General features: G+C 39.8%; 1 protein-coding gene across 1 annotated transcript in view; it reads right to left on the bottom strand.

Annotated features, from left to right (window-relative positions):
* Positions 1-3280, bottom strand: part of LOC145467177 (HEAT repeat-containing protein 1-like) — a 46979-nt gene extending 43699 nt beyond the window's left edge. Inside the window, exons 1-2 of the mRNA XM_081450729.1 lie at positions 2153-3280; positions 1230-1315 (exon numbers count right to left, since the gene is read on the bottom strand). Of these exons, the coding sequence (XP_081306855.1) occupies positions 1230-1315; positions 2153-3010 (944 nt within the window). The 5' untranslated portion in view covers positions 3011-3280. The remainder of the gene's footprint in view (positions 1-1229; positions 1316-2152) is intronic.
* Between the last annotated feature and the right edge of the window lie 10246 nt (positions 3281-13526).

Below are 13526 nucleotides of genomic sequence, written 5' to 3' on the forward strand. Positions count from 1 at the left end.
GCAGAGCTGGAAATTACACTTCGTATGCTGTCACGGCTATTTTCGGCTACCCTGGGTGCCAGTGGGGTTTGTTTTGTTTTCGTGGCGAAGCTGCAATTGCGAGCGCTCAAAAGCCCAGCTTCGCCACAAAAAAAAACAAAACTTTCCAGGGAAATTTCAGTACAGCATTTTCGATCATGAAATCAAAACAAAACAGGTTTCATGTTACAATTTGTGATTCATTCGAAGATAACAAGTGAAATTTACAAAATAGATCGCCGATCTGACGATAAAAATTAGTTGCGAATGCGTGCGTGTGATTTTACTTTTTTACAACCTAAAAATAACTAAAAATACGGTCTTTCTCGCTGTGAAAAGCAACAAATAGGCTTGATTACGGCAGAAAGCTGGAAATATTAATATACTAGTATGTTGTCCCGGCTATGGCCTAATTTCAGCCGTTGGTTATCACAAATTTTTTCGATTATGAAATCATTGATCTTGCTATAAATTTCTGTGTTTTGAGAAAAGAACATGGCAAACAAAATGAGTTTCATGAGACAATTTGTGATTCATTGGAAGACAACAGATGAAATTTACAACATGAATCACCGATTCGATGATAAAAATAATATTACGAATGCGTGCTCGTGATGAAGATAGGATAATTTTTTGCGCATGCAAGTTGACACCGTTGTGACAAAAACTTGGATCGGATCAACGTTAAGAAACTCTTACAGATGGTTGCCCTGATCTCTGTCTTACTATTATTTAACACAGCACAAACGTGATATTTCACACACCAGAGTGCAATATGGCACGGCATGACACGGCTTTTGTTTTCGCATCCTTTGACACGCTGCTTTGTTTAACTGAACATGGTTCGTTGTTTATGTGTAACAAAAGAAAAATTTTAATTATACGTGCATCGTGGCACACTGCTACCATGTTAACAAAAATTTCTTTTGTCTACCGTACTAGAATAGCGTGCCCGTGTCATCACCATTATGCTGGAAATCCCGTGGAGGGTCACATATGTTACACATGAAGAACTGAATTTTTCACTTATTATATTGCTATTTAAACATACAGTACATGTGCATGTAATTTGCGTCCAGCATCAGAAAAGTACTCAACTCATGTGATTTGTTTTTCTCAGAAGGATCTTTCCTTCAAACACGGGGAATACACATTTCATCACACACTGGACTTTAAATCCCAACAGCTAATGATTATCCTCAAAAACTTACCGTTTTGATAATTTTTTCACACCTTGGGATTGACATATATAGGTGAGACAAGACAGACCCTCAATAGTAATTCTTGGTTTTAAGTTCTGTGATGAAAATGACAAATTTATATCAAAAAAGCTGCATGTAAATGGCAACAAAAATGAACACGTATGCAGAAACAACTAAATCAACTCTTTGCAAGGGGATTGATTCCTATATGTAGAAAAAAGTTATCTGACCACGTGCAGTTGCAGAAAATATCCATACCCACCCCAATGAAGGTTAACGGAAATTCTAAGGGGGAGAGGGAGGGGTTATGAAACTTAACTGGAATTTCCAGAGGGGGGAAGGGGTGGGGGTTCAAACTAAAAAACCTTCCGTGGAAGGGGTATGGAGATTTTCTGTGACAACATAATCTCATTAGCAGAGATCTGGAAAAGTTACTGTTAGAGGCAGAAGATTGTTGATTACATGAACATGTCACTCGCGTATCAAACAAAGAGGTGCCATAGACTTCTGAAATAAAACAACCTTTGTGACCTTGTGAAGCCGCTTTGGCAGACCAGTATGTGATATAAGGTATGGCTGTTTGATTGACAGAAGTCTACTGCAAAGAGCATTTTGATTTTGAAGGTCACGTACACGTAGCGGTGAAAACAGTGGTAACGACAGTTTAATGATTAGTCAACAATCTAATGCAAACCCTGCATCCAGTAGTGGCTTCAGGGGAGGGGTCCAGGGGGGCCCACCCCACCCCCCACCCTTCATTTTGGGTAAAAAAAGGGAAAAATCACAGAAGGAAGAAAAGCCGGCAGCGCAAGCAGAACAAAACTGCCCCCCCTCCCCGGCTTAGCTCAAGGTTTTGATCCACCAATAGCATCCCTCTCTGCTCTCTGCTGATATGACTAGTGCAGCATGTTTATGTTGGAAATAAAATCTACCTTGCAAATACTGTCAGTTAGGGATTTCACTAAAGTTTCCTCCATATTGCACTTAGAACAGAGCTGAGCTGTAATCATGTAAGAGGAAGCAACCATTTCAGGTAAGGCAGACTTGAGTCCTTCCAGTAAATAAGGCAATAATTGGTTTATAAACCTCTCTGTGACCTTCGGCAACATATCCAATACGCCAACAACTGTTGATGTGTAAAATGTGAACAAGACTCTCAAGCTGGACGGCGGGATTTCCAGTTTTATGCCTTCTTTTACCATTTCACAGATAAGAGAGAAAAACCCAGGATCCGAAACACAATGTTGCAAGAAAGCCGTCTTGGAGAGAGGCGAACTAGCTTTTTGAACCGGACGAAGCCAGTTCCATTTCGACGAAGGATCTTTTATCGATAACAGTTGCAGCACACGAGAAAACAAGTTTGTTTCGTGGTAGGGAAGAATACAAGTTACCAAGGTATCAACATTGTGCACATGAATCTGGTAGCGTCGTATTAACCACTCCAAGACCTTATGAGCTGGTTTCAGTAAGAAATATGGAGATAAATATTGCAGAAACTTTGCAATGTGCTTGTCTAGCTTCTCGTTGACGTCTTTCGACTGCAGGGCTCTCTCAAGTGACTTCGAGGTATCGCCAAATAGCGAATTATCGAAAGTCGAGAACGCTGGTTCGATAACTTTCAACTCTTCCAGGCCATTCAAACCGATTGAAAATACCGTTTCATTGTCAATATCAGCTGCTTCTTTAGAGTCAAAGAGCAAAGATGCCTTTTTGCTCGCTTTAGCAGTAGCAGTTGAAGGCAAACTGCCCGGAATTTGAAGCTGTTTTAGCTGCTTCGCCAAAGACGACATCTTGGATTTTCCACGTGCATGTACAAAGCTCGGTCACAAAGCAATGTTTTGTCTAAGGGTGGAGAGGGAGCGTTCCTTCATGAAAAAGCGCGCGAAATTGTCGCAGTGCACGGCTGTCGACTGGCAACTTTTACAACAACCCCAAAAGGCCATGAATTTGGCGAAAGGAATACTGAGAGTTCACAAAGAAAAATAAGCTTCTGATACGACGCAAAAATGCCACGGTATCTTGGAATAGACTATCTCACAGACGTAAGTTTTCTGCTGTGTTTCTTCCCCCAAAAAACTAATTTTAAACAAGCTTGCGTCCATCTTAAAGTTGGCTGAAAAAAATTACACCTTGCGATTCAGTTTGGAATAAGATTAAGCTATTTTCACCGGACTTAAAGCTTATTGATCTCTGAAACGATGTAGCTATTTTCGAAAAACGTAGTTCTTTATTGAAGCTTTATCATGAAATTAATTCAATTTGTTTGGTTCTTTCTGATTCTTCACTTTGTCAATTGCGACAAATGTGTCAGTTGCTATGAATTGTAGTTTATTTATTTTGCAGGCTTTGCAGCATCGAAAAGACATGCTCTTGCAAATGCTTCTCACAATACCGAGCCATTTAGAGTATGTAGATGCATATACACACAATGGAAGGGTCAGAGATGACAATCGTCATCTTCCTTGGCGCAAGGGTGAGTGAACGAAATGGCACTCTAATGAAAACAAAGTTCAGGAAAACAAGACTTACGAATGCAGTTTTACTTACAGCTAGCGTTTAGCTTAGTGTATGATCCCTAAAATCGGACATTTGCGTTTTATTGTTTACATTTTTACATCAACCGCCTTGCTTATATTTTTCAGTATCTTGCGCGTATTTTCTCACTTACACCCCCCCCCCCCCCACCCATTCCTATTTCGCCACAAAATAGAACAGGATGGGGGGCGGGGGGGATTTGGTATAAAACTTCTGGTTCTCTTCTCACGAGCGGTGTATATGACGTAAAATAATGTTGAAACCTAGTTACAAACCGAAAACCTCACTGTCGGTAAAGAATGCGTACGGAGGTCTTTTCACATTGTCGTTTTCCAGAGAGCGGAGGAAAAAATGTATCAAAGTGCATGGGACACAACTGCGTTTTCATTATAGCTGCTCTTTAAAAAAGTAGTCAATGATCAAATTAATAGTTAGATAGCTTAGAGAGCCAACAGCTAAAATCAACGAATCAAAGACCCTTACCCCTGCCTTGTCTACTCTGACTTTCAGTTTCTAAAGTTTGGACTGAATGAAGTTTCTACAGCTCTTTTTCAATTATGCAGTCATGTAGCTTGTTTGGGCGCTTACTTAGGGAGGAAAAATGACCCAATTTTTTTACAGTACCCGTTGTCCTAGATCCATAATGACCAGTTCAAAAGGATAGATGTTCTCTAGTACAGATACATGCACATATTTTTCACGCCTCTCTCCTAAAAGAAACATTAAAAATTAAATGAAAAAAGGTGTTCAGAAATCAGGGTAGATAGGAAGTTTTGAATATGCGGTATATACACAGTTTAAACAAATCAGCGAATTTACTGGCTGGTTCGTGAGAGCTACTCAGTGCTGTATTATACAAATGTAGAGCTGCGCGTTGCAAAATTCGGGTCATTCAGGGAATCGTTCCAAATCGGCGCTTTCATCAAGAATAACTGGCTTGCCATATTACATGATTGGATTCAGGAAAACCATTTTAAAGAACATTTCAGAATCACCCAAGTTGTCAAGCGTCAGTTGCTCCCTCCAGAGACATATGTCCCAAGTAGACGATATAAAAACTTAAAGGAAAGTCGGTCTTTTTTCTCCACTCCTCTTATCTTCCTTTTAGCATTATTCTTTTTCTTTTCTGTTTTTGGTCGCTTAAAGTGATTTTTCAGCCTTTAGGAGTAGTACAATCCAAGAGCGTTGCTTGCTTGGTGCAAAAGAACGCCCTTTTCTTTGACTACGTTTTCATAAATCGAGTCATATTTGCCCGGGGAGGCTGAAAGGGGAGGTGGGGGCGGGGGGGGGGGGATGGAAGACTCGGAGACTATCGTAAGGTCGAGGATGCTCGTAAGAAAAATTGACTTAAACCCCTAAAGGAGACCAATACGTGCGTGGCTGGAGCTTTATTTGACCTCTAAAAGATACCTAACCACTTGAAACGGAATGACAGCTAAAAATAGTGGCGTTTATTTTATTTTTTTATTTTATTTTTTTATTCCTCCAATGGCGCTTCGTCATGAACGCCTTAAGTGAGGCCAGAATCCTTGATTTGCACCTGAGACGACGAGCATCCCCGACCTTTCCATATGGGAGTCCACCCAGGCGTATTTGGACAAGTTTTTCAGTTACCTAGTTCTCCAATTTATCACGCCTAATATCATCTTGCAGAAACTGCCTTTAAGCTGTCCAACAAACAGCCCATCGATTACCTGTCACAGATCACAGACATAAAAAGCTCCACTGAACGCCCAGAGCCTTACAGCCCAGAAAAGACTGGTGAGGATATTGTACCAAGCTCTAACCCAGACTCCCCTGTGGTATGTTTCGACGTGTGGTCTGATCTGGAAGAAGAGATTGTGAATTACGTCATCAACTCTTTGGCAACGGATAAAGAACAGTTCACACATTCCAGTGAAGACATTCATGGTGAGTGTGCAATATTTGTGTAGAGCTTGTTAAACTTCCCTTCACTAAAGTAGTCAAACGAGAGCAGTACATTTCCTGACGTGGCATCAAGGTTTTATTATCGAACAAAATAAGAAAAGTGACTCGGTATACTTTAGATAAGGAGAAACGCCACTGGTGATAAAAATATTAGGCAAGTGATATGAAAGATATCAATCTCTTACAGTAGCGAAAAGAACATAAGCAAAAGCAAAGTGGAATAACCGACCATAGACACACATACAAACACACCCCTTTCTAGCTTTCTCCTCTAGAAATTTCCAGTTTTGCTTTATACTTGCTTTCCCGATTTTTATAAGATTAAATTTGGAAATACAGTTAACAATAAAGATTAGCGAAAAAACTGAGCAACGACGTTTCGGTGTCATCCTGGCACCATTTTCAAGTTAAAAAATATAAGTGCGAAAAGTAAACTAATTTATACCAATGGTAGAGGTGCGAAATTGAATAAATTAAGATTAAGATAGCTGTTCAATGTTCATGTTCATTCCAATGAGGTGTCAAACACTGGTAATGAGTAATAAACTTGATCACAAACTACAGCCGGTGTTCAGAAGCCGTAAAATTGGCGATGATCTCAAAGTACAAGAGCCAAAACCACCTTTGATCAATCAACAGTGCGTTGTTTATAACTATATATGTGATCTGTGTGATGCAGAATACGTCGGTTACACTAGCCGTCATCTTTACAAGCGCATTGAGGAACACCGATTTACCGCCATCGGAAAACACCTTCAAAATGAACACCGAGTTGATACAGTTGGTGACCTAACTAACAACTTTAAGATCCTAAAGAAATGTCAGGGAAAGTTCGATTGCTTGATCCACGAAATGTTGTGGATTCGCAAGAAGAAACCGAGCCTTAACACACAGTCAGACTCCATTCGCGCAAAAGTATTTGTTTAGGCTTTGAACAGACACTGAACTCATTACCAGTGTTTGACACCTCATTGGAATGAACATGAACATTGAACGGCTATCTTAATCTTAATTTATTCAATTTCGCGCCTCTACCATTGGTATAAATTAGTTTACTTTTCGCACTAATATTTTTTAACTTGAAAATGATGCCAGGATGACACCGAAACGTCGTTGCTCAGTTTTTTCGCTAATCTTTATTGTTTCCCGATTTTGGATAAAAAACAACAACAAACAAAAAAAACCACCAGTTTGGTCAAGTTTATTGCTGCAAATTTTTTTTTATAATATGACGCAAGGATACTGCTTTGTCATCTTACAGATGATCTCACGCAACACAGACTAGAAGAGCTGGAATGTACTGACTACCTTCATTCCATTCGCCAGAAGATTCCGAAAATCAGTGACTTATCTTCAAGATTAAAAACCAAACTTGTTCAAGATCCTCTTATACTGGACAGCCAGGGCAATCTCTTAGATGAGGAAAATGTTCTAAGGTCAGTAGTTTCTGGACCGAAAGAGTCTTGAAAAAGATTTATGAGATTTCTTAGTAATGCCACTTCCTGGGGAGGTGCTCCCAGAAAAATTGGGTGGGGTGTGCGGCCCGCTTCCCAAAACCCTTACCCTATTTATGACCAAAATCTGCGTTTTTCCCTACCCTATTTATGACCTGACCACTGAAAATTCGATCCCCTATTTGTGGCCGTTGCGGCTGGCACAGTTGATCTAAACATAATTTATGAAGGACTTTTGTTGATGGTCTTGTCGATAATGATGAAAAAGTAGCTTCTTCTAAAAACATACTTAATTCAAGACCAGAGACTGAGCAAAAACCATACCCTATTTGTGACCAAAATGACCAAAATCGAGGTAAGAGTTGAACCGGAACGACAGGCTCATCGTCTTTCAGTGGTGATTATGAACGGTTAAACGAAGCGAGATAAAACAAGCAGCGAAAAACCCTCGTCAAGTGTCTCAAAAATATCAGAAGGCTCGCTGCAATTTTGGTGAGATTGCGCAAGAGCCCATGAGAGTGTATAATATTTGGTGGGCAAACGATAGCAAGTCTTTCGAACTCTCATCGACTCCCCTTCCTCTCGTTCCGGCTTAATCGAGCCCCTATTCAGTGAACTGACCAAGAGATTATAGTATAAACTTCAAAGGAGTGTCCTGTACGCTCTCAACTATGGCAACGTCTTAGCAAACACTTCTGAAATTAAATAAACGCTCAAACAATGAAGAGATTCCGCATTGTTTTTCATTCTACGATATTTTTCTATTGTTAGAGCGCTTATTTCGGATAAATCTGAGAACCTAGAATGGGTTAACAACGGAAATAGCGTTTTTTTTTTAATGAATACTACGCTTCATTTACAGAATAGATCATCAAGCGCCTTATGATTTGAGAAGTAAAGAGGAAAAAAGACACATAGACAAAGAAATATTCTTTAAGATGATGCCCAACGATAGAGTGGACGAGGTAAAAAAATGTCACTAAAATTATAACATAATTAAAGAGTTGATTGTGAGCTTCATACTTACAAATGAATGTGACAACCAAGATTTTTACCTTAACAAGGTGTGCATCGGTTGTACTACTCTGTTGTAATTCGCTATATGGGCTATCTTCACTCCATAGCAGCCCTCTAAAAAGAGTCGACTCGACACTAATAATATTGTTAGAATTCATTTAAATATGTACAGGGTGCGACGAAAACAAATTTTCAGGGCCAAGATCTAATTATGATGTACCGGCCCGAAAAACATTCTCACTAGCCTCGCCAAACAATTCTTCTCTTGTACTCAAGGAGTCCTGTAACTATGAATTTTCTCAACAATTTTCCCAAGAAACCTCATTTGCCCATCGATCAAGTGAAGGACAGAATCCACTCGCCCGGATGGAAAATCCACCACTGAACCCCAGGCTATCGGACAGGACTTTCGGTGCACGTTGCTTGTGTACTGAATCGCCTATAAATTCTGAGCTGCTTCCGCTTCAACTTATGCTAACTGCCGATATCATACGATGGCAAATTTTTCCGGGCTACGAATCAGTCTTTCATATTGCCCTCCAAAGCTCTTGGATTTGTGTTTCACAAGATTATCGTGAGGTCATCGTTTTCGAAAACCTCATTTTTTTTTAAATGTTTTCTGTCCACACAAAAACAAAAGGCCGAATGTTTTCAAATTTCTCCGGTTTGAAGAAAGAAAGAAATATAGAAATAAAGCTGTGTTTTCAAATTCATCCGGGGTAATGAGGACGGCACCTACATCGTTATATGATTGAGTTGTTTTTGTACGCAGAATAAGTTCACAAATGAAGCCAAGGAAATAGAAGACATCGTTAGCCCGGTGGTTCCCTCGAAGAAGTCACTCTGTGTGGAAGAAACACAACAATTGCTTAAACTGCATGAAAACACTGATCCAGAAGGTTAGTTTTGTTGTTGTTGTTGTTGTTCTTTATGATATCACTGAACATGAATTACGTTCCAAAACTGTCGGTGTTAATTTGGTCGGGCGCTTAACGACAAGGTTCACGGGTGTGGCAGTTTCCTTTCTGTAACGTAAACGCGCCTGCTCCTCTAAGTAAACTCTAATGATTTTAATTGTATTTTAGGGGAGAAATTGGAGTTACTTGAACAGCAACCGGTTAAAGATGGTGTTGAAACCTTCTTGGATGAATCACTAACAGCGTCTGAGAAAAACAATGAAATAAAGAAGACTGACTTTGTCAAGCTGAATGACGGTAATCTTCTAAACGAAAGGGACATCGAAATGGTCTGCTATTAACTCGTCCGTGTTTGAAACAGGATAGCTACTCCTTGTTGTTTTGAGCTCACGTGTGCTCTTTTGTGGCAGTTATATATCAAACACGGGTGACCGTGTCTTACCACATTTAAAAAAAGAGTTGAAAATACGACGCGCAGCGAGTATTTTTGACTAACTTCAAGGTGTTTGGAAATCGGTTAAAACACTGTTTTGAGTGCTTGATATATCTTCTCAATCGAAACTAAATCAATAGAGTAAAATCGTAAAAATTTATTCTTATTAAGATCAGATATCCAAACACTTTCATGGTCATGATTTCCTTTGTATAAAATTGATATTAATAATTTTGAGAAAGTAGGGATAATGTAATCCACCATATAAGCCGCATTATGTTTTGCAAACAATTTCATCCCGTGATTAGTGTTACCCGCGCGTCTCAAATTGGGTTCAAAAGGGTGACCTCAAAAAGCTATAATTTAAGCCTTCAAAGGGCTAGCGTCCAGACTGAGTTTCTGCAGCAGTGTTTCAGATTGCTTTTTCCCTGTGCAAACCGCAGTAAATAGGCCATTTTACAGTTGTATGCTTAGTTACTTAGCCTATGAATGCAAGCGAGGCTGGAGGTGGCCTTGCTTTGATGCAGACTTCTCTGCTCTTCTCATTTATATGACATCTAGTTAGCATAAGAACAACTTGATTTACACAACAACAGCTGTGAGGTCTTTATCAAAACGAGGTCACCTGTAGCCTCGCTGCCATTCAAAGGCCAAGTCATTGAACAGACAACTGTAAAATAGTCTACTGCTAACCTCTTAAACGTTTGGGTTCAACTTTGCCTTATTAAGTTGAGCCACAAATTGAACCAGTTCTCCATGTTAAGGGGATGAACGAAGTACTTCCAATCTACTGAAAGAACAGCAGTTATTGGAATCGCCAGCCCATCTTCCAACTGTCCCAGCTAACCACGGCATGAATAAGAAGTTTATCAGTAGTTTGGAAAGTTTTGAACAATCGGCAGAGATAAACAGGTATGTTGTCTTATAGAACATGTTACAAACAAGCTGAAAATCAACTGGTACTAATCAGTTAACTGAGAACTTTATTTAGCTGTTATCATAGAGCGGTTTTCACTTCATTTGGGTGTCGAAAGTAACCAGACAATTACTTTGGTTTTGGATTTGGTTTTACTACGGTTTGAGCTTGCCTGAGTAGTCTAATTGGTGAGTAATTGATTCTCTTTTGGGTTTTACGACACTCAATTGAAAATCGCTCTAACTGTTATTGGAATCAAATACCAGTGAACGGATTAAAACATTTAGCTAAGCCTTGTCTCTTGAAAATACTCGAAGACATCAATTCCTCGCCGTTATACAGAGTTGGATAATTCTGATCAAGAATTAACTTTTGATCCACCTTTTAATTATCTTTTCTTTCGAACTATCCCAGGAAACTGTTTTCAGCCTTTTGTGACGAAATCATTTCTTTGAAGTACGACTGTGACTGTGCATGACACCTTTCGCTTTTAAGTAATATATCAAACACGAAAGACCGTGTTTGACCACATTTCCAAACACCGAGAAGAGAGCGCAGCGGAGTATTTTTGACGAACTTCGAGGTTTATTGGAAGTGTGGCCAAACGCTGTCTTGAGTGATTGATGTATCTTCTGAAATGAAACTAAAACTAAGGAGAAAACGGTGAAACAAAATCGTAAAAATCAATGCTAATTAAGATCAGATACACAAACACTGTCACGGTCATGATTTCCTTTGTTTAAACTTAGTGAATTATAAGTTTGAGAATCGCATTTAACAAATGAATTTTGTTCTAGTCCACCACTGACCCCAAGCAAGATAAAGCAGTGTGTTCAAAACATATGGGAAAACGAAAAGTTACTCTTTAGTGAGCATTTGGCGATGGTTCTCCCTGGTGAGTCTTACACATATAACTTGCAGAAGGTTGAGAAAATATACGATAGTCAAGCTATACTGTTAAGAGTATCCACCAATAACAGTGAGGAAAATTGTATTGTTGATTCAAGAGCAAAGCAGGTTTCAAATAAGTGCCTTGTAAATCATTCTGGTTTAACCGCAAAGGATAAATACAGACAATCCAGTGAACCAGTCAAAACTTGAGTCAAAGACATATAGCTGACGCGAAGCGCGGGAAAACGAGTGCGAGCGAGCCACAACTGATTTTAGTTTTATTTCTGATTGGATTGCAAAGTAGCACTATTGTTTTTTTTCTTATACCACACGCTTAAGGGTGCAATGCTAAAAACAAACCAAATGCGAATTGCGTTCAACACTCAGGTGAAAATCACTCTTAAAATATGTCGGCGACTGGTGACGTGTCTTGTGTACGTGCCGACAAAAAATGAAAAGAGCGCTTGTTAGTACATGAATTCGAACAATTGAGCAAGCCGAGTTCAGGTTCAGTCTGATAGAATTCGATAAATGTAACAAGTTTCGCGCGCACGTGACATTTTTATGAACAAGTATTTTTGACTTAACTGGGTATTTTAGTTCAGTATGTAGCTAAAAAGTTCTTAAGTTCAGAGAATTTTGAAGCGAAACGTAGAGACGTGGTGCATACAAACGCATATTGAGTCTCAGGATACGTCGCTGTGAAAGTCTGAAGCGAAAGGTCAAGAAATAAAACGCGGAGTTTTCCAACTGCTTTTGCTCACGTTTGCTGGCTCACAAAGATCGTTCAATAATAGAAGCCAGGAGTGCGTCTCCTTCAAGATTTGGGGGGCTAAATATCCCCACCCCCATAGAGCATGAACCGTGGCACAATATCACAGGTTGTCGATAGATTAAGAACATAGTTTTTTTCACAAATGCAATATTTTAATTCAACATACTTTAGGCAGCGCAACCTCGTTCCCAGGGTCTCTCATCTTACCGCCCCCTGGAGCGCCTTAGTCATATCTTCTCTGAAATGAAAACACCTTGCGTTTTTTTTCTTTTTTGTAGTGCCTAGTACGTCGTCAGAGAAGAAAAAAGGTCACTCCACGACTTTAGTCCAGCTGGCAATAAAGAAGCTAATTTTATCAAAAGAATGTTTGGACGGAAAGCTAGAGTTGGGAATACCGTGGAACCCACTAGCTATGTCAACAATAGAAATGGAGAACTGCCAGAAAAACCTGCACAGGCTTTCATCATGGAGCAAAGACAAAGAAGAACAGGCTGGACAACTCGACAGACACAAAACCTTATCATATTCAAGGGAAAAGTTTCAAAAAAGCGGCATTCACGGTGAGGACGTTAAGTTTTTGAAAGTAAGACAATGCAGAAAATCCAGTGCCTGTTCTGTTTACTCACTGGTTGGTCGAAAGCGCCAAACTAAATCATTTGCTTTTTGCGGTTTATTCTTTCGGTTTTTTTCTTGCTTCTTAATTCAGCAATTCAAGCTAGACATATTTTAGCGTCTACGGTTTAACGGGTTTCAGTGTAATGGCAAAAATCAATCCCAATGAAAACATATTTTTAGCCAGAAACATCATCGTCCCTTAAAGTAGCTTCGATCCAGAGGCCCGTTTCTCGAAGGTCCCAAAAATTTTTCGCACCCGGAAAGCCATAGCAATATCTGGATTACAGAGCTGTTTTATTCACATATTTACATATTCTTAACACGATCAGTGGTTCTCTTCACACAAGAAGTTTCAAGCGTATACGCTTCTCCGTTTTTAGATGCAGATGAGCTAAAAATGGCTTTTCGGGCCCGAAAAGTTTCCGGGACTTTCGAGAAACAGGCTCCAGAGCTGTTTAACGCGTTTCAAGTGCTTTTACAGGGCCGTTCTGAAAACTACTTTATGTGAGATCGCCCCCTGTATAAATATTATCATTATCATTATCATTATCATATTCGTTTTTTCACAGGGCTACCTGCATTCTTGTTTGCCTGCGCGACTAATACTGACGTCTGGCAGGGAATCGTAGCGCGGGCGCCTTGGTCTGTAGTAAGCGCCGTAGTAAGCTACCTCGAATTACACTTAGCCAGAGCTGAGACTGAGTACGCGTTAAGGGCACAAGCTGGAGAGGGACGATTATTTAAACGTTCTCTAAGTTACAATTGGTTTGTGGCTCAATTGAGGTCAACACGAGAGTCCCTAATGACCGGGCAATGGGTTAAGT

This window comes from Orbicella franksi, chromosome 14 (genome assembly GCF_964199315.1).
Source record: "Orbicella franksi chromosome 14, jaOrbFran1.1, whole genome shotgun sequence".
In the NCBI taxonomy this organism is placed as follows: domain Eukaryota; kingdom Metazoa; phylum Cnidaria; class Anthozoa; order Scleractinia; family Merulinidae; genus Orbicella; species Orbicella franksi.